Genomic DNA, 24,506 nt, shown 5'->3' on the forward strand with positions numbered 1-24,506 from the left:
CAGGCTATTTCATCCGCTTTGTTCCCAGGCAAAATCTCTACACTCTACAAACAGCTGTTTGGGAAAAAAGCAAATAAAATAGCTCTTTCACTTCCTCATTTCATATATTCACATCTGTTCCATCTTTAGGACATGAGATTCCAGAAGAAATTCTTTGACACTAACATTTATATAAGCATACTATTGCCAGTAAATTTTTTTAACAGATTTCATTTTTTAGAGCAGTTTCAGCTTCACAGCAAAATTGAATGAAAAGTACTAGTTCTCATAACAGTCCCTGTCTCCACACAAACACAGCCTCCCCATCATCAGTATCTCGCACCAAAATGGGACATTTGTTACAAATGATAAGCCTACACTGGTGACACATTATCACCTAAAGTCCATAGTTCACATTAGGGTACATTCTTGCTGTTGTAGCTTCTATGGGTTTTAATCAATGTACCCACCATTATAGTAATATACAGTACAGTTTCACTGTCCTAAAAATCCTCTGGGTTCTGATTATTCATCTTTCCCTCCCTTGTAGCCCTGGGCAACCAGTAAGCCTTTTTTTTTTTTTTTTTTTACCAGTAAGCCTTTTATTGTCTTTATAGTTTGTCTTTTCCAGACAATCATATAATTGGACTCACACAGTATGTGGCCTTTTTAGTTTGGCTTCTTTCACTGAGTAATATGCATTTAAGTTTCCTCGGTGTCTTCTCATGTCTTAATAGCTCATTTCTCCTTATCAGTCATGTCCAACCCTTTGTGACCCCATGGACTGTAGCCCACCAGGCTCTTCTGGCCATGTAATTCTCCAGGCAAGAATACTGGAGTGGGTAGCCCTTCCCTTCTCCAGGGGATCTTCCCAACCCAGGGATCAAACCCAGGTTTCCTGAATTACAGGCAGATTCTTTACCATCCGAGCCACCGGGGAAGCCCTAGAATTAAATAATACAGTACAAATTTTGAAGTTTGCTTCTCTGGTTACCTGGCTTGTTGTGCAGCCAGAATTTGTCACCTGGTTCAGGACACTGCAAGAAGCTTTAACCCATTATTTCCAAAGCCTGTAAGTACCACTCAACTGCCCTTCCCCTATCCAAGCTAACACAGTCTGAAGCCCACTCAGACTTACTCTGACCAGCACAGAGAACCAGCCATCTTCACCAAGATACCAGCTCAGCTCTGCCAGCCACAGCTCTGGGAAAAACTGACTCCAAAGACAGGTCTATTTTTTTCTCATCAGGAACATCCCTACTCCCCTATTCCCTCAAATTAGACTTGCGTTCTCTCAAGCTTTAAAACCACATTACTTTGAGCTAGGCAGTATATCAGTAAGTATACTGCCCTCACAAAATAAATGGGGGAAAAAAAAAAGAGGAGTACTCAATCTCAAAGGAATTTTCCTCCAATGGAAACGCCAGCACGGGCAAATCAACTCAATAAAACACCACACATGTTACTAACAGATCAAGTCATCTCAGTTGAGACTCTGATCAGGAAAGTCTGACTTTGTCACTGAGGAAAATACAAATCATGGTGCACCTGTTGCCAACTCCAAGCTAGAAATAAGTTCGTGTTCCTCAATCCAGGCTGCTCATTGGAAGCTCCAAAAGAACTTATTAAAAATACCAATGCTCAGGCCCCACCCCAGACCAATAAAACCAGAATTTTTGGCAATGGGAGCCAGGCATTAGTATTTTTTTTTTTAATTCATTGGGTAATTCTTATGGGCAGCCAGAGTTGAGAACCATTGTTTTCAGACAGGGTTACTCAAAATAGTCCAATATTGGGGGCAGATTACTGAGGGAGAATGAATTAGGTCTCTTCCTCTATTTGCTCAAATTTAGTACTAAAGCAAAGTGCCCACTGGTCTCTAGTTGAGTGGATGCCCCTGGCCTTAGTCAGGTAGGGGCCTCTCACTGGAGCCAGCTTTAATATCATGGTTTTCCTCCACCCTTTTTGCCTGGAAATCTACTGAGGGCCTTGCCAAACTTGGGGTAATCAATCCATCCTGGTGTGCCTAGGACTTTTCCCTGTTTTAGCAGGAAATGAAGAACAGACCAGGAACCTTCTCCATCCCAGGCACACCAGGATGGTTGGCCATCTGATAAGGAAGGTCACTCACTCAAAGGGGTTCCTGATGGTTTTTAGAATATGTGCATATATAGCACATACCTAAGCACACACATTTCCTAGAGCCAGAAATGATGGGAAATTTCTCTATATACTTGTTCTTGACGCAGAATGACACAGAGTTAAATTCCATTTTTAGAAGAATAACAGCAAGGTACCAATCACTTCACTTAGTACTTTACATATCTATTATCTAACTTTGACAATTTTGCTTCTTTTTACAGATAAGAGGTTGAGGTTAAGTCATTTGTATGAAGTCACATGGCCACTAAGTGAAGAAAAGCTTCACACCTGTGCAGTTTGGCTCCAACATCTGTGGACATAACCACTGCTGGAAATGCCCAGTAATGCTGGTGGTCCTCAGGAGCCACAATGAGGCAGATAAAATGCCCCATGTGGTTAGACCTGAGGCGGCCCTTCTGAAGATCTGCGTGATGGATTTGCATTTTTTCCTCCTCATACCAGACATTCAGGATAAGATGCTAAATTCCCCTTCACTTCTCCTTTCCTATTGATTTATTCTTTTCATCTACAAGTGAAGCTTTCATTAATGGGCAGTGAAATTCTTCCCATCCTCGGTTTATCCACTCAAGGATCTGTCTTTTAAAATAGAGCAGTTATGAGGGAACACTGGGAGGCACCCCTTGCAGGGAATCTGAGATTCGAGAACGTGCTATTGAACTGTGACAGGTTATTTTTTTTTTGCCATGTCTCAAACTGCTTGTGTTCAGCTCTTCAAATCTGGCCAAAAATCAGGGCTCATGGGAAAACTGTCACTTTTCCATGATTAAAAAGAAATTTTTTAAAATTAATGCTCTAAAATGTTTACCAACTGCAAAACAAAGTTGTCCTGCACGTAAGCGGGTTGGAGGCAGCTGTCAGCTCAGAAAGGAAGGACAGAAGTAACTGGTTGTGTGGCTCATGATGACTGGGGGCATCCTGCCTCCCAATGAGATGTAACAATAAATTTGATGATGGTGATGGTGTTTGACACAATAACGCAGCAGGGCTTTTGGCTAATATCCTGACTGTTGCAACACACTGCAAACTCCATGAGGGAAGGGCCTGTATCTGAAATGACTCATCATTCTATCCTGGCCCTGGCTCATAGAAAGTGCACCGTAAACATTTGTTGAATGAGTAAATGAATGATTAGGTGAAACTCTAGTACGTAGTTTGATATAATTCATCAGATTCGTTCCTCAAAAAAAGCTTGAAGCAATCTTAAAAAATATACAGGAAAAAATTTTATAGATCATCCCACTGAACAGATTCATCTTATAAATGAGAAAACTGAGGCCCAGAGAAGTTAAGTGATCTGTGTAAGGTAGTTCAATGACAGAGAGGAAGAGTCAAGGTCTAACTAGGTCACTTCCTAGTGCAGTGTTGTTTACATGACACCATGTCTCCTGGCATGCATCTCATCCCATCCAAAAGAATCAACCAGACCAGGGGGAAGGACCCCTTGGCATGTCCTTAAAACAGGCAACAGAGTACAGTGGGGCCAATGAGACTGGCTTTGAATCCTGGCTCTGCCATATGAGATTGGCCTGTGGCCAACTTTCCTCCCTAATCCTCCATGACCTTGTCTATAAAATTGGAGTTATTACAGTCGCTAGTTCATCTTAGAGTCAAAAAGTCTCAGTGAAATGTCATACAGGTGGCCCTAGGCATTGGACTTCCCACTCGGAGGCGCTCAGTAAATACAAGTGTTAGCACCACTGCATTAACACAGGCCCTAAGGCAGCCAGGCCATCCACCCCAGAGGAGGAGAAAGCGCTGACATCGGCCGGCCAGCCGACACCTTTCCCTTACACAAAGCACGCTGACAGACAGGACACGGGGCCTCTGACTGTACACAGCCCAGCCCACTTCTTCCTGCCAGTGCTGACGGGAACAATACAGTTCTCTAAGAACTGCTCCTCAGCAGTCATTAGCTGAACCGGAAAGCTCTCCAAGGGGTTTGAAGCCTGCACCACAGGGGTGAGGACCTGTCACTCTTTAGTCACTGTACTTACTTCCCAGGGGAGCCACCTGGCAACTGGAAGACAGTGGGAGGGGAGGGGGAAGGAGTCTCCCAGCACAACCTTAGGTATTGCATCTTAAATACCAAGGGATGGGCCCCCTTGTTAAAAGTCCCCTGTACTATGCTGTGCGTAGTCGCTCAGTCATATCCAACTCTTTGTGACCCCACGGACTGTAGCCTGCCAGGCTCCTCTATCCATGGGGATTGTCCAGGCAAGAATACTGGAGTGGGTTGCCATGCCCTCCTCCAACGGATCTTCCCAAGCCAGGGATCAAACCCAGGTCTCCCACATTGCAGGCAGACTCTTTACCAGCTGAGCTATGAGGGAAGCCCAAAAGTCCCCTAGAAATTGTGAAAAGAAACCCTTACAGTCTGTTTGGACTTCTTCAATCTGTAAGGACTGAAGGATGGTTTCCCAGGATTCCTAGTCCCAAGATGCACTGGTAAGCATGGACACAGCCTCAGATGGAGGCCCATTCCTTTCTGCTCCACACTATAGTTTCACACAACACCCGCTCTTGCCACTTTTCATCAGCTTGCAGGATGAACTGAAGGGTCAGAGGAACTGGAACTGTGGAGCCATCAGGAAAAACATTTTTTTCTGATGGAGACATTCTTACCACTCCAAGTGGGAGTTCTCTTTCCCAGCACACAGGTTGAGAATTTGTAGAGGTCCAAATGAGAGTTTCAGCTTTCAGAGTTTATAAGGAGGCTCTTGGGACGTGTCAATCACAGCACTTCTGTGCTCCAGCCCAGCCTAGATTGAATTGCACATGTACACACATCCTGTTTCAACTTGCCCAGGAAAGAAATTGCTCTCCTAGTGCTGATAATGCTGTCATCACAGCGTCCTCATGTCACATCTGCTATCCAAACAAGAGAAAGAGCTGTGGTAGAACCTTGAAAATCTGAAATAAACAGATACCTGGGTCTCCTTCTCTGGCCTAGAGACTGGATAGATGTGAAAACTGCAAAATGTAAGAACTAATGATTATCTACAAGCGGAAAGAACTAAAGTTTTCCTTTATCATACCTTTAAAAAATCTGGTATTAAATAAAAATAAATCTATAAATTAGAGACAGTTCAACCTATTCAATATTTGTTCAACAGCACTCGTGTAAACCCAACCTTGAGTTAGGATGTACATAGTTCATGTGTGAAATATAAACAAAAGAAGAGGTATGGAACTTGAAAGTATTATAAACTGTTTACCTGTTAGTGGAAATTAAATGTCCATTCACAAGGCAACTGGAGAGTAAAGTCAGTAATATAAACCATAAGACAACAGAGCAGAGAATGTCTGTAAGAATTTAGTAAATACATAAGATCACTAACGCTAGAACCTAGGCACTGCTGAACACGGCTATTTACAGGTAATCGTCAGCAGCCCCCAACCACCCAATCACAAGAAGAAAATAAGGTAATACAACTTGAATTACAAATACTTAATAGTACTTGAAATTTTAAATCTTAATTAACACAGATGTGGGGATGAAGTGTTCCTAGAAATACTTTGCTAGCTATTAATTTGTGCTAATAATGATAGGATGACTGAAAATGTTAAAACTTTATCTTAAAATTTTATGTAATTCCTATGTATGTGTGCTGTCACTTCAGTCATGTCCGACTCTTTGCGATGCCATGGACTGTGGCCTGCCAGGCTCCTATGTCCATGGGATTCTCCAGGCAAGAATACTGGAGTGGGTGGCCATGCCCTCCTCCAGGGATTCTTCCTGACCTAAGGATTAAACTCATGTCTCTTATGTTTCCTGCATTGACAGGCAAGTTCTTTACCACTAGTGCCACCTGGCATAACATCTTACTCACCCCCTTCCAAATGGTCTATGTTTATGTGGTTTTGTTTTTATGAATCCCCCCAAATCCTGGGATACCCTAATGCCTAGATTTCCAGAAATACAACCACTCAAGAGTGATAAAAATATAATTAGTAATAATGCAAAGAAAATACACCAAAATGGAAATTCTTTGTTTCTTTCCTTCTATCCATTTACTTCCATCCATCTTCCTAGTCTCTCTCCCTCCCTTCCTTCCTTCTATCCTTCCACCTACCCTATAAATACTCAAAGCCTATCATATATAAAACAAAATAGAGCTGAGCAAGATAGACATGGCTTTTGTTCTCAGGGCATTTACAGTCACATGGCAAGCAGAGGGATCCAGTCCAGAAAAACCTCAAAAGACTGGAAAGATACTTGCAATTTCCTGTGACATGAAGTACACACATACCATGGGCCTCTTCCTTTTGTGCTACAGCCTATAAAAGGATCCAACTTTATTAGCACCAGGCCGAACTCCAGAGTTCACAGTAGAAACAGTCATGTTGGTGTCAGGAGACCCGGATTCAACTCCAAATTTCCAGAAAGAGATGGTTGTATACAAAAGGCTTAGCAACACTCCGGTACATACTAAGTGCTAATTGTAAAAGACAAGTATTGTTATTGCGGAAAACTTACCAGAGAACACTTTCTTGGGCAAAGTAAACATTATTGTATTGCCTTATTTTGTTTGACTATTACATTAGCTTTTTAAAAACACATAACAGAAGTAACAGTCATACTCAAGACGGTGGTCAGCTTGGAGCTCCTCTAGGCCATCACAAACTCAGCAATTCTTCGCATCATCTGTAAAAGGACAAGTTCTAGGCATGGTAATTCACACACTCCCCAGACTGCATGACTTCTTAGAAAACTGATGGCAGTGATGGCAACCAGGAGAACATCATCAACAAATGCTCCCAAACTTCAAAGTTGTTGGTTTTTTAACTCTTACTTTTAGGATTTTAGTACCCCCTTCTGTGTGTGGGAACGAGTCCAGATTCTTCCCAATTTGGAACTTGAGAAAAGTAACCAGAATGCCATTTAGAGGAACAGTTATTTTCTATTCAAAGCTGAGGATTTATAAAACATTCTCCTTTCCCTCTGAAAAGAGTTTTCCAAAGCCCTTCCAAGGAAGTGGATGAATATCTTTGCTAGCACAAAAGATGATTTTGCTTCTGAAATGACCTTGGTTCTCTGACAGAGCAATAAATACAGGTTTCCTATTATCTAAGACTTGCACCTTTCCATGGGCAAGAAGCATGGACTCTGATCTTACCACTAGCATGTTACCTTGGAAAGTTCTGGGAGTTCAAAACGCTGGTAAGGGAAATTTCCACTCAGGGTATATCTTGCTCATCTTGGACAAAAAGCTTGGCATCTTGAGCCTGAGGCAGATCCATATTTTCAAGCTTTCCTGGCACTAAAGTCTGCATTCCTAGTTGGTACACAGCTCCATGCCCCGAGGGCACTGAAAAAGGCCACCACCAGAGAAAGCTGTGGGCTTCCCTTGTGGCTCAGCTGGTAAAGAATCCACCGGCAGTGAGGGAAACTGGGGTTCGATCCCTGGATTGGGAAGATCCCCTGGAGAAGGGAAAGGCTACCCGCTCCAGTATTCTGGCCTAGAGAATTCCACAGACTGTAGTCCACGGGGTTGCAAAGAGTCAAACACAACTGAGCGACTCTTACTTCACTCACTAGAGAAAGCTTCGATAAGTTTTAGAAGAGTCTGCCCAGTCTCAGGTTTAGAATCTTTCCATCTCTCTGCTTTCCCCTTCCCTTATTAGCTCACTTGATTTTGAGAACTATATCCTAAGATAGGTGGGAAGCGCCTGTGAGCAGCTGACTTTTACGGGCGGGAACTGTAAGGGGTCAGAGAGGCCATGTGGTTTGTCTGTAAGTGGCAGGTGATCATCAGCATCATGTTACTGGGCCTCTAGACTTCCTGAGCTGAACCTGGCGTCATATCTCAGAGATACTTGTTACACCATTCCTGGAGAAAAACAAATACCAGTTCTCACCAGAGCAATGTTTCCTGCTCTGGACTGCACATCAGAATCACATAAGGACATTTACTTAAAATGCAGATTCTCAGGCTTGAGCCAGGGATTTCAAGCAAGGGTAGGATAGAAAATCTATATTTTTATCAAGCTTCCCAGGCAATTCTTAATATATCTAGCTCAACGTCTCTCCAAGAACCAGCATTAATAAGGAACAGCATGAAGCCGCTTTCTCCTTCCAAGAATGAGTGGTCCAGTTCCTTGGGCCTTCTAACAGTCACCTACTGTTAAGTGCTGGAGAGATGGAATTAGCCATTGCTTTCACGGGAAAGACTGATTGGCACAGTGGAAAGCAGTATGCACCGTAGGGCAGGAGACCTGTCTGTTAGTTCAACTGTCATTTAATTCAAATAGAGGCCTTTTCCAGGCTCTGAGGCCCTTGGGTGAGTCACTTAACTGCTTCATGGGTTCAGGAGCTTCATCTGTCAAATCAGGCTAATGTCATCCAAACGTGAAGAATGATGGGGCTGGGTTCTACACATTGAAAAATCTGTTGCGCTCTTTGAAAGGAGAAGGACGGGCAAACAGAACAGTGAGAGACTTTTAAAATTTCCTTTCTAGTCCAGCCTACATGCTGCAACTAGCATAACAATCTGAAAGCAAAGATTGCTGGAGAGTGGCTGCAAACAGATGTCCCTCCTCCCCTGCAGACCATGGATGGATTCCTAGATCCCCTGGAGAAGGAAATGGCAACCCACTCCAGTATTCTTGCCTGGGAAATCCCATGGACAGAGGAGCCTAGTGGGCTATAGTCCATGGGGTCGCAAAAGAGTCAGACACAACTGGGGAACTGAGCACACTCACATCTAAGCTAGGCAGGCAAAGGGCTTCTAAAGTGAGCCCCTCGCCAAGCGTATTTCCAATTTCTTGATTGGAAGAAACTGTTTCTTGATACGCCCTTCTCTATCCTATCCTATATGTCAGAGGTTAGTAAACTTCAGCCCATGGGCCAAATTTGGACTTAGGCCTATTTTTGTAAGTAAATTTTTATTGGCACACAACCATACTCATGTATGTACTGTCTATGGCTGCTTTTGTGCTGTGGTTATTCAGTTGAGTAATTCTGGAAGAGACCATACATAGCCTTTAAACTCACAAAGTCTAAAATATTTACTACCTGGCCCTTTACAGAAAAAGTTTCCCAAACCCTGGTATAGACCAGTCTGTTTCAGTTTTTTGGCCATGACCCACAATAAATATGTTTCACAGTAAGACCTACTATACACGTAGATACCTGTATATATATTTGTATATAAAATTTCCCAAAATAACATTTACCTTTACTAAATGCAATGCATCTGATAGTTTCTAGTCTATTATATTGCCTTAAAAAGTTGTTCATGACTGTACCAATCTCATGACCCCAAATTAGCCTTGATTCATATTTGGAAAACACTTCTCTAGATAAACTAGCTACTTACTTATAAACAGCTAGCTACTTACAACACATGTCCTCTCATCTCCCATTTCTATTACTTTCTTGACATTGCTGTCTCCATCTAAGAAGGCTCTGTCCTGTCATCTCTATATGTGCAAATCCTTCCCATTCTTTAGAAACTACCCAACTCCCATCTCTTCCAAGAAGTCGGCTTTGAGCCTCCGGTTCCAAACTACTTTCTCTTTTTCCTATGTCCCACAGTACTTTTTCTATTTCTCTACCGTGGAACTTCAAATTTTCTGTTTTGTAGAAAAGTTATCTGTGCATCTTTCTATGTACCCTAAAGATTTTGAGTTTCTTAAAGGTATGGTCTTAAGCATTTTGTATGCTATATATCATCCAATATTGTGCCCTGTACTCTGTAAGTACTGAATAAATGTTTATTACATTGAAGTCAGCAAATATTTGTTATTAAGGGTATAATATGGTTTATACATATAATATTTTATTATTTAATTTTAAAGACTACAAATTTATGGTATATTGTAAGCACTCACTAAGTAAATTGTTTATAAAGACAGAGAGAGAAAGGAAATAATCTGAACTTACCAGTTCTATCCCAGTTGCTAGATTTGTGTTACTTTAATAACACAGTAGGAAGAATTGTTATATACAATATACAATTCCTGAGTTTTTTGAGTCACAGTCACTGGTTTAGACATACAGAACACCTATTTTTCAAAGCATCAGCAGAGAAAAAATGTAACAGTTTTAACTGTCCTAAGCAGACCTGTCAGCCACACATTCTGATATCAAACATAATCATTGAAATAGCTTAATACAGTCTCTCCTTTTCCAGGAGACAAAGATGCCTGCCAACCCTTTTGTACCATTAATGCTGTTAGAATCTAACTAATTTTGCTAAAAGGAGAAAATTTCTCAGGAGGAAATTCCTTCAGGAACTCCAACATAGCCTAAAATGCTGTCATTATGACCAGTTAAAGTGTCTTTACTACAACCTGTTTAATCACAACCAAATAAGACTTTGGTTAGGAATTCAAGGGTGGTTTGATATCAGCAAATCAATCATGATATTTCATTACATTCACAAAACAAAGGAGAAAAAAACACTAATATGTCACTTGATTCTGAAAGGGCATCTTCCAGCAGCCATTTATTATATGATTCTAAGTAATATGAGAATGGAGGGGGTACTACATAAGCATGACAGGATTTTACTAACATTAAAAAGCAATCATTAAAACAGATGGTAAAATACTGAATTAATTTCCATTAAAATCATGAGCTATCACAATTGCTTTTTAATATTATTTTTAATATTGTAGCTAATGCAATAATATAAGAATATAAAATAGAAGGCCTAAATAGTAGAAAACATATAAAAAATCTTTTAATTGTAAATTATAAGACTGTATATCTAAAATGAAGGCCAAAAATGTGGAAGTGTTACAAAAGAAAATACCATAGTTAATAACAGAATCCATTATCATGGCTGCAAACCAGAAAAAAAAATTATTAATAGTTTCTCTATTGAAAAATCTCCTTTATAACCCATCCTCACTTTCATTACACAGTAAAAATATCCCACGCCCGGGAGAATTTGAAGCCTGTAACACACTAAAGATTATAACAGAAACAATGAAACTCAAACACGGCTCAAGAGTTAATTACATTTAACTCTTTAATTGCACACTAATGCTCTGATAGAAAGAGACACCCTTTTCTTTGTGTAAATATTAATTAGTTTCTACTGTTCTTATACACATACAGTCCAGCATTAAATGAAAAATTACAGGATATACAAAAACCAAGAACGAGTAAACCATTGCTTTATCAACAGACAAAGAAATCAAGAGAACCAGAACCAGAAAAGAACCAGATATTGGAATTATCAGTCAGGAAGTTTATAATAACTATGTTTAACATGTTCAGTAATCTAATGGAAAAGAAAAACAGCAGACATAAACAGATCAATAAATGCATCAAAGAGATGAAAATTATTTAAGAAGATTCAAAAAGAAATGCTAGAAATAAAAAACACAGTATCAGAGATGAAGAAATGCTTCACTAGGCTCAGCAAAAGACTGGACACAGCTCAGTAAAGAATCAGTAATATGCCAATAAAGATTATCTAAACTGAAACACAAAAAGAAAAAAGAGTAAACAAAACCAAATAGTGCTTGTAAAAGCTCTGAGACAAACATATGGACACAAATTATCTAACATACAAATAACTGGAGCCTCAGAGGAGATGACAGAATAGGGAACAAGAGATATTAAAAAGGATAATGGCTGAGAATTTTCTAAAATTAATGAAAGACAACAAACAACAGATACAGGCATCCCAAAGAACCCCAAGAAGAATTTTAAATATACATGTACCTAGATATACTATAATTAAACTGTTATAAACAAAAGAAAATATTAAAGGCAGACAGAAGTGGGAGGGAGGGGAAATTTGAATACAGAGCAACAGTAGTAATTAGAGCTGACTTCTTGGGAACTATGGGCTTCCCTTTGTGACTCAGCTGGTAAAGAATCTGCCTGCAATGTGGGAGACCTGGGTTCAATCCCTGGGTTGGGAAGATCCCCTGGAGAAGGGAAAGGCTACCCTCTTCAGTATTCTGGCCTGGAGAATTCCATGGACTGTACAGTCCATGGAGTCGCAAAGAGTCGGACAAGACTGAGCAACTTTCACTTTCACTTTTCTTGGGAACTATGCAAGCCAAAAGATAAGATATATGTACATATGTTTTTTTAATTTCCAAAACAGAAAGTTTTGAAAGAAAGGGAAATTTTTAAAAAGAAGGGAAAATGGGCAGAAGATGTGAGTGTGTCATAGCATGTATCCCACTAGGTTTATTCTAATTTTTTTTTTTTTTTGCCTCTAACTCCTTCTCCAGTCTTTGATTCACAGTGGATTCACAGGTTTCCAAACTGGGGTCATTGAGTGCTGCAGCCACCCTCTCCAGTAATACCAACCCAATAAAGCCTACCAGTGCCAAAGCTCTCTTCTCCACACAGAGAGCACCGGCCCGAGTCCATCAGATTTGAGAAGAATCTCCATCCAGCTGGGGTCTCATACACAGGCACCTTCATTGATTTGGCCACTCTGAAAAACAGAATTTAAGGCAACAATCAATCCATATTTCTCCTTTTTTTTTTTTTTTTCGCAGCACAAAAGCAAATCTTTAAGATTTGTTTATGCCATAAACTAGATTTTAGAACACCCTGAACAATGTGGACAGTTTTCAAGATGTGAAGCCATAGGTGAAAGTTTATGGATAGCATATTCTCACATTTATGTTTCCCTTTTATATATATTCCTTAACCTTTGTGGTAAGATCCAACTGGGGATCTGAGAATCTAAATTAAGGTGGTATTTGGGTGCAAACATTTTGGAACGCTGTTTGACATTATCTACTAAAGATGAATATGAGGAGGGCATGGCAACCCACTCCAGTATTCTTCCCTGGAGAATCCCAAGGACAGAGGATCCTGGCAGGCTATAGTCCATAGGATTGCACAGTCAGATATGACTGAAGTGACTTAGCACGCACATACTAAAGATGAATATATACACATCCCATGAACCAGCAATTCAGCTCCTAGAAAATAGTAGACACTGTGGTTCACTGCTTAGCTTTACCAAGACCCCCCCCACACACACTTTGGTGGTTTAGTTACTAAATTGTGTCTGACTCTTGCAAACCCATGGACTGTAGCCCACCAGGCTCCTCTATCCATGGGATTTCCCAGGCAAGATTACTCAAGTGGGTTGCCATCTCCTTCTTCTCCAGGGGATATTCCTGACCCCTGGGTTTCCCACATTGCAGGCAGATTCTTTACCAACTGAGCCAATAGAACTGGAACAGTCTTTCTATGAGCTGCTAGAAATGTTGATTTTCTCTTATTCTCAAAAATATATTCTCTTATATATTCAAGAAAAATATATAATCATGCTTACATCCTGGTAGGAATAGTGAAATAAATCCTCCCCAAACTGGAAAGAAAAAGTTTTCAAAGCCATTAATTTCACGGTCAGAAGTTCAACATAGGAGAAATCATTCACACAGAAGCTTTCAGAGGCAGTTCACAGTAAAGGCTGGCTCAAAATTAATTTAGCTAAAATGAATGCATATGACTACAAAATAGAATGCAACATGGGGCAGAGGAGAGGGTAAGAGAAAGGCTAGAGGGTGTGAGATATATATTCTCTGGTTAAAGCTTTCTTGTTGGTTCAAAGCCAAGTTGGCAGAACTTAAGGGAGGAGAAAGGATTTCCCCAACTCCACCCTTTTCAGTTAATCACTCTTAGGAGGTCATTAGGCTAAAGGCTGAGGCTGGATTTTAAAGGACTGGATACTTTTATAATTATGAGCCACAGTTGCAGTTATGCAAGCTAAGATAACAATATGGGTAATTAAATTCCGGGATCCCAAGCATGAATTGATTGTGTCCTAAAGTCAGAAAGGAATTCCCCTCCCTGCTCTTTCTACTGAACTTGGGATCCATCCCAAACATAGCATTCAGCAGATACCAGGCTGACTGGAGGAGCCTGGCCTCTTTTTGGCAGGAGGTCCCGGTGGAGTCTCTGAAACTCTCTGGTACAAAAGCTAAAACTGAAGCTGCTCATGCTGAGGGTCTGCTCCCCTCTTCTTGACTCCCACCATCACACGCTGGAGACAAATAAACCTCACTTTCTAGGAAAGACCAGAAGGAAAAGAAAGAAAGTGAATCTGGGCCAAAATTTCCCTAAAACTGGGAGTGAGCGCTCATAGCAAAAAAAGGAAAACACTGGAAAACAAAGAAACATGGTAGATACAGGCTCCTCACTGTGGATTTCAAAACCTCTCACAATGTGGCTTGAGGTTGGAAATAGCCTCAGTCTGCCTTTCCAATACTTGCTCTCATGACCCCTCCCATATGTTCCTTTACAAAAGCTGAACTCTCTTTTTTCTTTTATTTTTGGGGGGTGGTGGTCACCACGCAGCATGCGGGATCTTAGTTCCCCAACCAGGGATCAAACTGGAGCCCCTGCTATGGAAGCACAGAGTCTTAATCACTGGATCAACAGGGAAGTCCCAATCATTTCTTATTTTTCAAATATGCTATTGCATTTTTGTTGTTGATTTCTGAGTCCTTCTTCCTGCTTCTCATGTTGCATGGATTAATCTTCCTTTCCAGTCTCTCAGAATACTTCATGTTGCTTCAAAACCTATCTAAAATGTCCCGCCATCATGAATCTCGTGGCAAAGATTGCTAACGGTCAATAAATGCATCTTTTCCTGGACACACAGCTGAACTACATTTCTTAGCCTCCCATGAGGTTCGCTGTGGCCATGTAGAGTTCTAGCCAGTGGAACTCTAGTGGAGATAATGCATACTCTTTTTAGATATGGCTATTAAAGCTTCCCATCCTCCCTGTTCCTTCCCCTCCTGCCAGTTTAATGTGGACAAGCCCCACAATTCTAGAAGTCACATGTTAAAGATGGTGGGCCTACAAGTTGGAAGGATCTGAATCTCTGAATCACCATTTGGAGTAGAATTAATCACCAATCAGGAACACTTGTTTTTAACTTTTAATGACAGAGAAAAAACCTTTTGCTGTGTTTGACCCATTGCACATTTTGGGATTAGTTTTATAGCAGCAGCTCTATTATCATAATAATACAATTTGTTTTTCATTGCCATAATCAACCCAAAGTAGCCCTTCCTGCCTTAGGCTTCCTCTCTGGGTATGGGGTCTTTATGTTCACATGGTCGTTGTATATGGTTTTACCTCCTTAACACTTTCCCTCCACACACAGACACTACCACCACCACCAATGTGTTAGATCTTTGAGGGCATAAGCTGCATCTTATGTACCTTTATTGAGTTAGACAAGGCTGTGGCCCATGTGATCAGATTGGCTAGTTTTTTGCGATTATGGTTTCAGTGCGTCTGCCCTCTGATGCCCTCTCACAATGCCGTGTGGGGCCACCCAAGATGGCCCGGTCATGGTGGAGAGGTCTGACAGAATGTAGTCCACTGGAGAAGGGAATGGCAAACCACTTCAGTATTCTCACCTTGAGAACCCCACGAACAGTATGAAAAGGCAAAAAGATAGGACACTGAAAGATGAACTACCCAGGTCAGTAGGTACCCAAATGCTACTGGAGATCAGTAGAGAAATAACTCCAGAAAGAATGAAGGGATGGAGCCAAAGCAAAAACAACACCCAGTTGTGGATGTGACTGGTGACAGAAGCAAGGTCCGATGCTGTAAAGAGCAATATTGCATAGGAACCTGGAATGTTAGGTCCATGAATCAAGGCAAACTGGAAGTGGTCAAACAGGAGATGGCAAGAGTGAACATCAACATTCTAGGAATCAGCAAACTAAGATGGACTGGAATGGGTGAATTTAACTCAGATGACCATTATATCTACTACTGTGGGCAGGAATCCCTTAGAAGAAATGGCATAGCCATCATGGTCAACAAAAGAGTCCAAAATGCAGTACTTGGATGCAATCTCAAAAATGACACAATGATCTCTCTTCGTTTCCAAGGCAACATTCAATATCATGGTAATCCAAGCCTATGCCCCAGCAGTAATGCTGAAGAAGCCTAAGTTGAACAGTTCTATGAAGACCTACAAGAACTTTAAGAACTAACACCCAAAAAAGATGTCCTTCTCATTATAGGGGACTGGAAGGCAAAAGTAAGAAGACTCTTGAGAGTCCCTTGGACTGCAAGGAGATCCAACCAGTCCATCCTAAAGGAGATCAGTCCTGGGTGTTCACTGGAAGGACTGATGTTGAAGGTGAAACTCCAATACTTTGGCCACCTCATGCAAAGAGTTGACTCACTGAAAAAGACCCTAATGCTGGGAAGGATTAGGGTCAGGAGGAGAAGGGGACGACAGAGGATGAGATGGCTGGATGGCATCACCAGCTCGATGGACATGGGTTTGAATGGAGTTGGTGACGGCCAGGGAGGCCTGGCGTGCTGCGATTCATGGGGTCGCAAAGAGTCGGACACGACTGAGCGGCTGAACTGAACTGAACTATGTACCTTTATAGCTCTTCAATGTCTAGGATAACAAAGTACGTTGTCAGACTTGCCCTCAATAAATTCTGTATGATTTCAGTTGCCTAGTATCTACTATTTAAGGAATATTGTTGAATAGCAAGGGGGAAAGTATCTCTACTTGATCTTTTCTCATTTTAGGTTCCTTATATTAAGATATAATCAAGTGATTATAAATTAATCATTTTGAGCAAAGGGAATTTCTCCAGGTATTAATCCCTGTGGGTGGGGCAATCAGAACAGGGGCTTCTCTGGGGGCTCAGAAAGTAAAGAATCTGCCTGCAATGCAGGAGACGGGTTCAGTCCCTGGTTTGGGAAGATCCTTTGGAGAAGGGAATGGCTACCCACTCCAGTACTCTTGCCTGGAGAATCCCATGGACAGAGAAGCCTAGTGGGCTACAGTCCCTGGGGTCACAAAGAGTCAGATACAACTGAGCGACCAAGCAGCACACACAGCAGCAGTACACAGCTATCAGGACAAGACAAAGGCATTTCTTGAAAGTCAAGACTTTAGAACAGAATTATTGCAGTGAATATTATGAGAATCAAAGGTTTGAAAAGCAGAAAGACACATTATTTATCTTCCCAGTCTCGGTAGTCACCTTACCCTCATGTGCTCAAACAAGGTAACAGATACAAAAGTATCCTGAAAAATCCCTAAAAGCTAATACAATACAGGTGCTAGCATATAATACAGGTGCTAGCATAATTCATTTTTGTGCCTCCCACATCCAGCACAGTGTGTGCCCAGAAAAAAAGAAAGAAAGTGTAGTTGTTCAGTCATGTCAGACTCTTTGCAACCCCATGGACTGTAGCCTACCAGGCTCCTCATCCATGAGATTTTCCTGATAATAGCCCTGGAGTGGCTATTATCGGAAGATCCTTCTCCAGGGGATCTTCCCGACCCAGGATTGAACCCTGGTCTCCCGCATTGTAGACAGACACTTTACCATCTGAGCCACCAGGGAAGTCCTGGTGCGTGCCCATAGTAGGTATTAAAATATCTATTAACCTAATTATACAGTGCTACATCATTGGGTGCAATAATATTTTACTGGAATGTCAGTGGTTATTAATGACTCTCTTACCTTGCCATAGAACAGCCAAATAAACAATGACTAATTATAGCAAATATATGAAGCAGAATCAGCTGTTCCTGGAATTCTACTTTAAGAAAGTTGCAATAGATTTAAAAAGGACAAGATCCAGGTCCCTCTTTTTCTGATTTATCTTCAAACATCTACTTTCTAAAGAGCTTAGCAGACTTCTTGGTTCTATTTTCAGCACGTTGAACTCCCAGCCCCTTTTTAAAAAGTTCCCATCTACATAGATTATAAGATACCTGCACTGCGCATGCGTCCTGCCACTTCAGTCATGTCCGACTCTTTGCGACTCTATGGTCTGTAGCCTGCAGGGTTTCTCTGCCCGTTGGATTCTCTAGGCAAGGATACTAGAGTAGGTTGCCATTTCCTTCTCCATCACAATGTGTATCAGTTATCAAATCATCATGCTGTACACTTAAAATATATTATAGTTTTATCTGTCAATTATACCTCTATGTAGTTAGAAACTTTCCTGACTTTCCCGGTGACTCAGACAGTAAATGTCTGCCTGCAATGCGGGAGACCTGGGTTCAATCCCTGGGTTGTGAAGATCTCCTGGAGAAGGAAATGGCAGCCCACTCCAGTACTCTTGCCTGGAAAATCCCATGGACAGAGGAACCTGGTAGGCTACAGTCCATGGGGTAGCAAAGAAGAGTCAGACACAACTGAGCGACTTCACTTTCATTTTTCTATAGTTGGAAAAAAAAATAATCAGAAAAGCTAGTCATTGGTGACAAAGTCAGGACAGAGGTTATCTCTGGGGAGGAGTGGAAGGTAGTAATTGGAACGGGGATCAAGAGAGCTTCAGGAATGGGTTCTGTTTCTTAATCTACAATGGTAGTTATGTGGGTGTATATTCTTTATGGAAAGTGCTTGAGCTATGCATCAGTTGTGCCTCATGCATATAAAATATACATTATGCTTCAATGAAACATTTAGAAGAAAAAGCCCTCTGTAGTACTTATGACTAAGTACATGTTTGAATTAGCATGTTTACATCATCCCAACAAACAAATCACTGGAGATGGGGTTTAATAGCATCTGGCTATGGTGGGCTAAGGTCTAGTAGACATGTAACCAAACTGCTGGCAAGTCAGTCTTTCAGTATTTTCACACTGATGAGTTCACTCCCAGATCCGTTCTTTGATATCTGGTACCGCTGGCTGGAACTGCTCTGAGGTAAAAGGCTTAAGTGAGTTTGCAGTTTAAAAGCCTATCTATGGTAGCCTTCTCAGCTCATAAGTAAAAATTAGCCAGAGTTCAGCTAAGCCTTGTTCTCCAATAGCAAATCTCAAAGTCCACTCTTCAATTCATCTTTTGGATGGAGCAACTCATTGTTGTTGCTGTTTAGAGGCACTAAGTGGTGCCTGACTCTTGCGACACCGTGGACTGTAGCTCTCCAGGCTCCACGGGATTTCCTGGGAAAGAATTCTGGAGTGGGTTGCCATTTCCTTCTCCAGGGAATATTCCTGACTAGGGCTTAAACTTGCATCTCCAGCATTGGCAGGCAGATTCTTTACCACTGAGGCACCAGGGAAGCTCTATAGCAACTCCTACTTCTAGATAAAGTTAAGTATAAAACATGAGGCTGTTATAATAAGATGACCACAAAAGTTTTTCAAACATATATAGATAATATATAATGTATTTTATACGTAAATATATATAACATATTATAAATATATATTATATAAATGTGTGAGTTTATACATAAATTTTATATATTTCTGTTATACAGAGTAAAGTCAGACAGAGAAAAACAAATATAGTATATTAATGTGTGTGTGTGTATATATATATATGTATATATATATATACATATATATATATATAAAATCTAGAAAAATAGTACTGATGAACCTATTTACAGAGATGAAATGGAGATGCAGATCTAGAGAATGGACTTATGGACACAGCAGGAAAAGGAGAGGTTAGGACAAATTGAGAAAGTAGCATCGACATATATACACTATCATGTGTAAAACAGATAATTAGTAGGAAGCTGCTGTATAACACGGGAGTCCAGCCTGGCACTCTGTGATAACCTAGAGGGGCGGGAGAGGCCAGTCACAGAGGTTCAAGAGGGAAGGGATGTATATATATACACACACATATATATATATAACTAATTTGCATTGATGTATGCTAGAGACCACCACAACACTGTAAAGAAAGGATCCTCCAATTTAAAATTTTATATATTCATATATTATATATCTTTATTATATTATTGAAAGTATACATATTTATATAATATGTATTATATATTAAATATATATATTAAATATAATAATATATATTATATAAATATATAAACTTTAGCAGACACCTGCCTGTTCCTGGGACCTGTGGTATCTCAGCCTAGACTAAATCCTAAAACTCACATATTAAATAATAGGTCCCTTGCCTGCCTTATCAAGGAGGTCATAAGGATCCAATGAGACAGTATATAAAGATAAGAGAGTGCTCTAATAACTGCAAAATGTCCTGCAGTGTTCTGTTGTTATTGTTCTGAGTACTGAGCCTTTCACTTAATCCAAAGGGAAATAAACATATCATTTAAAGAATATTTATAATAAAAAAACAAAATATAATGGGGTGTCTCGTGCTTCCTATAAAACTCTAGATTTGGGGCAACTGTAAAACAAAGGTGGACCTTAAACCCAGTTGCCTTGGCTGCTTTATCTAAAAGCTATGGCACTTTCCTTTTAGGTAGGTGTTACAAAGGAAAAGAGGATCCTTTCCAATTTGATTTTTAATTTTGTTAGGAAACATAAGGCACTCATACTTCTGAGAATTTTTATTAAAAGAAAAAAATTGGTTTTGGGAAACTGACCAAAGATCCAAGAGAAAAATATGTAAAACTGAAAGAATCACAGGTTTACTCTCACAAGCTAGAATTAATCTGGAGCCTTATGTCTGGAATCAACAAGTTTCTGTGTTTACCATCTTGATGCTTCAGCACTTTGATGTAAACTGCTCCTGGTTCTAATTTTATTTTCAAAGAAGAAAAACTGTTGAGGGACTAGGACTGGCAAATTTTAAGCCCGAAGTGTTCCAGTTAAGCTGAGAGATAAAGAGACGACTGTCAGCTGTCCTTCAGATTCCCATGAGATTGCTCCCTGAAGAGCAAAAAGTGAATCATCTTCTTGTCTTTCTGTTTTGCTTTAAATTTTAAAGTATGCTGACACTCCATTGAAGCTTTTTAAAAAGCCTATATACCCTTGGAAGATTTAGAATCAATTACACTTATAAAAGTAGTAAATATGAAATGATGTATCAGCTCTAACCCAGGAGATAAAATATCTCACTACACAAAGCTTCTCTTTCTGTGCTTCCACTTCTGGATTCAATTAGCATCTTTTCCTGGATGGTATTAAAAAATCTTATTGATCCTATGTCATAAAACAGGAGAGATGGGGCATCTGGGCATGGAACAGCAAATAAACATACAGCAGCTGTAAATGCATACTCATTTTAAAGGAAGAACAAAGCCCAGAGAAAACAAGTATTTGTATAACACTGCATCACTATTCAATGGGTAATACCATAAGCAGAGGTAAATAGTGAAATATCAGGGCATTATCAGTTTTCTCAAAGATCTGTGGCTTAATGTATGACCCAGCTTGCTGTTTCCTGGGGAGCCAGGTCAAGTCAACAGGCAGTCATCCCTAAATGGACTCTGAGAAAATGGGTATTTATCAAGGGACACAGAAGCAGTCACCCCAACTGAAAGGTACCATATATTCAAGATTGCACTTACTCTTCCAGGATGCTCATCCTTACTCAGGATTGGGTTTAATATCTTTAAGTATAAAGAAAGCTCATGCCTCATTAACATATCTTTAAAAAAATTTTTTTATCTAATGAAACATAGTTATAAGGGAAGAAACTACTGAAAGAGTGGATGCTCTTTTGTGGGAAATGATGTTCTAAGCACAAGGCAAAGCTGAGTAGACAGGAAAGGCAGGCAGACACACACTGCTGTGAAATTAAGTCTAAATACATCTGCATGGATGACAGAATGGACTCTGAATTCTGATTGCCTGAGTCCCCACCCAGAGACTCTTCTTCTAGGTTGGTGGGCTAAGTTACTTAGACTCTTTCACCTGTGAGATGGAATAACAGTGAATTTCCTTGAACGGGGAGGACTAAGTGGGGTGATCCTTGGGAAGCCCCAGACACCCAAGCAGTGACGGACAGCAGCAGCAGCGGGCAGCATTGTTACCTCTCCAGTGGCTGTTTCCTGCATTCCCCTCTGCCCTCTGGCCAGAGCAAACTGAGATGATAGAGCCTTACACATGGAGTAGCGTGAGGAGAGCTTAACGCAGGAGCTATTTACGCAGGTGTGGGCGCTGGAGAAGGGGCACATGATGGACTGCACAGTACCCCCAGGCAAGCAACACTGGGTGAGCACTGCCTCAGCCCCAGGCTCACTCCTTGAACCCGAGACAGAACTGGGCGGACAGGGCTGCCTGGCAGGGGCCGTGGCCTTCAGAAGGGGCATGCTGCCAGCCCACGGAAATGCAATACGGAGAGGAATCAGTTCCTGACCGCACTCTCGGCTATCTGCAGTGCTCCCAATTCTCCAAACCCAACTGAAGTCAGGAGGGGAGACAGTCCACAGAGGTCAGCCTCTGGGACAGAGTGTAGGGCGAGAGTGGGGAGGGAGCCTGGGGCAAATGGAAGACACCAGCACTCTTCACCCAGCCCCCCAGAGCCAGGCTACTCTGACTGCCCACGTTAACTGTCTAGTCCCTTCTTTGGGCCACCAGAGCACCTCCCCCGACCAGTGACACAGTCAGCACAGGGTACTGAATTAGATGTCGGGACGGCTGACCCCCTCTAATCTGTGAGCCCCTGGAGGGCAAGGGCATTGACTGGTATAGAGCAAGTACATAATGACATTTGCTAATTCTATGCAAGTATCATAGGGTCTATCAGAACACAGACTTCTCCTACATGGGTACCAATGTCACTTAGATTTCAGATCTAAGTATTTCAAATACCAGAGGGAGGAAGTACATGAGACGACTGAAAGCTCAGGATAAAACTAAGTTATGGTAGATGAACTTCCAAATGGAATTACATACAAAGAGTTGGCTAAGAAGATGGATAACCTTGCTTCTACATAACTGTATGTTAGTTTACCAAGTCCAGTGCTGAAATAAATTTACTGTGAAAAGGTAGCAGATTATGGTAAAAGTGGTCTCTCTACCTTGGTGGGATTTCTCAGAAGTAAATGTTTACTTCACTGTAAAACTTTAAAGAGACGGGAGGGTGCATATTTCTCATGTGTTTAAGTAGCACCTCATGGGACTGATGTTTCATGCAACACATATTGGAAAACACTGGTTAGGATAAACCAAATATATCCCTTATTGAATGGCAGGGGAGTGCCTCAAAGGACTTTACTCCCACTGAACAGTTTTGAAAAGCAAGGGAGAAGAAATATGTCAAATAGCCTTGAGTCACATCAAGGATTCTCAGGAAGAGGCCTTTCCCAAAGAGTTTTGAGAGATGAGTTAACTGGAAGGGCATCCCTGAGAGGCAAATACCCTTCTACCAGGCTCCAGACTGCAAGAAGCTCTGGGCTTAGTAGAGAGAGGCAGCCTAGGGTCATAGCTAGTGTGGGTGATGGATGGCAGGGCTTTTCACTGTCTAAGTCTGGTCCTGGGAGGCAGTAGGGGAAGAAGAAAGAGATGGGGAAAGCAGCTGTTTGCATTCAGGGTGACCCTGCAGTGGGACAGACTCTCTCTTGAGGGCCTAATGGTCTCTGGGGAACGGGGACCAAAATAGGTTGGTGAGAACACACAGTTCCTGTAATTAATTGAAGAAGCAGAGTCTCCACAGGGAATCAGAAAGCCACTCAACTGTTCTGTCCCCCTTCTCAGAGACTGAGGCACAGATCCCCTGTGTGGATTTATTCTGTGTTTCAGGCTGATGCTGCCTCGGCCTAATTGGGGGCCCACAGAGAAGGGACAGGGTCGGGAGAGGACATGATGGCTTCTGGGCATCGAAAGCCACTGTGGGAGAACAGTCTTGTGTGAGAGGAGCAATCCTCCTCAGGCCAGGATCCCACTTCCTACGGTGAAGGGATGATACAGACGAGCAGTAGGAGCACCGCCCTCTCGGGCAGCCCAGGGCTGCAGCCCAAGCAGTGCCCTTGGTTGCTGCTGCTGCTGCTGCTAAGTCGCTTCAGTCGTGTCTGACTCTGTGCGACCCCAAAGACGGCAACCCACCAGGTTCCTCCGTCCCTGGGATTCTCCAGGCAAGAGCACTGGAGTGGGTTGCCATTTCCTTCTCCAATGCATGCATGCACGCTGGCCCTTGGCTAGAGCTACTATAATGTCTTTGAGACCCCAATAGTTTCCAGCTTTCAAAAGGTATTGTAGCACACTGGTTTTCTTAGAAGAGAGAACTTTAACGCCACCTGCAGAAACACCATCATAGTGAATATTTAAATGCAAGTGTTCGCATCGAAACATGTATATTATTTAGGGTGAAACAGATCACCAGCCCAGGTTGGGTGCATGAGACAAGTGCTCGGGCCTGGTGCACTGGGAAGACCCAGAGGGATCAGGTGGAGAGGGAGGTGGGAGGGGGGACCGGGATGGGGAATACATGTAAATCCATGGCTAATTCATTTCAATGTATGACAAAAACCACTGCAATGATGTAAAGTAATTAGCCTCCAACTAATAAAAATAAATGAAAAAAAACAAAAACAAAAAGGTTCAGGATCCAATATCACAAAATAAATAAATAAATAAATAAATGTAAGTGTTCTCAATGTGCACATTACCCACTTGGAATGTATGGGCCTTTGCAACTGGATGCAGCAGCTCTCCATCAGCTTCACCTGGATGCAGCCAGAGTAGAAGCTTCAGCCC

The 24,506-nt window shown here is 41.5% G+C and overlaps 1 protein-coding gene across 1 annotated transcript in view; it reads right to left on the reverse strand.

The window, feature by feature from the left end:
- PGM5 (phosphoglucomutase 5) overlaps positions 1-24,506 on the reverse strand; it is a 185,220-nt gene that overhangs the window by 58,223 nt on the left and 102,491 nt on the right. Inside the window, exon 7 of the mRNA XM_020912623.2 lies at positions 12,436-12,551. Coding sequence (XP_020768282.1) covers positions 12,436-12,551 — 116 coding nt within the window. The remainder of the gene's footprint in view (positions 1-12,435; positions 12,552-24,506) is intronic.

Source organism: Odocoileus virginianus, chromosome 18, assembly GCF_023699985.2.
Source record: "Odocoileus virginianus isolate 20LAN1187 ecotype Illinois chromosome 18, Ovbor_1.2, whole genome shotgun sequence".
Taxonomy (NCBI): domain Eukaryota; kingdom Metazoa; phylum Chordata; class Mammalia; order Artiodactyla; family Cervidae; genus Odocoileus; species Odocoileus virginianus.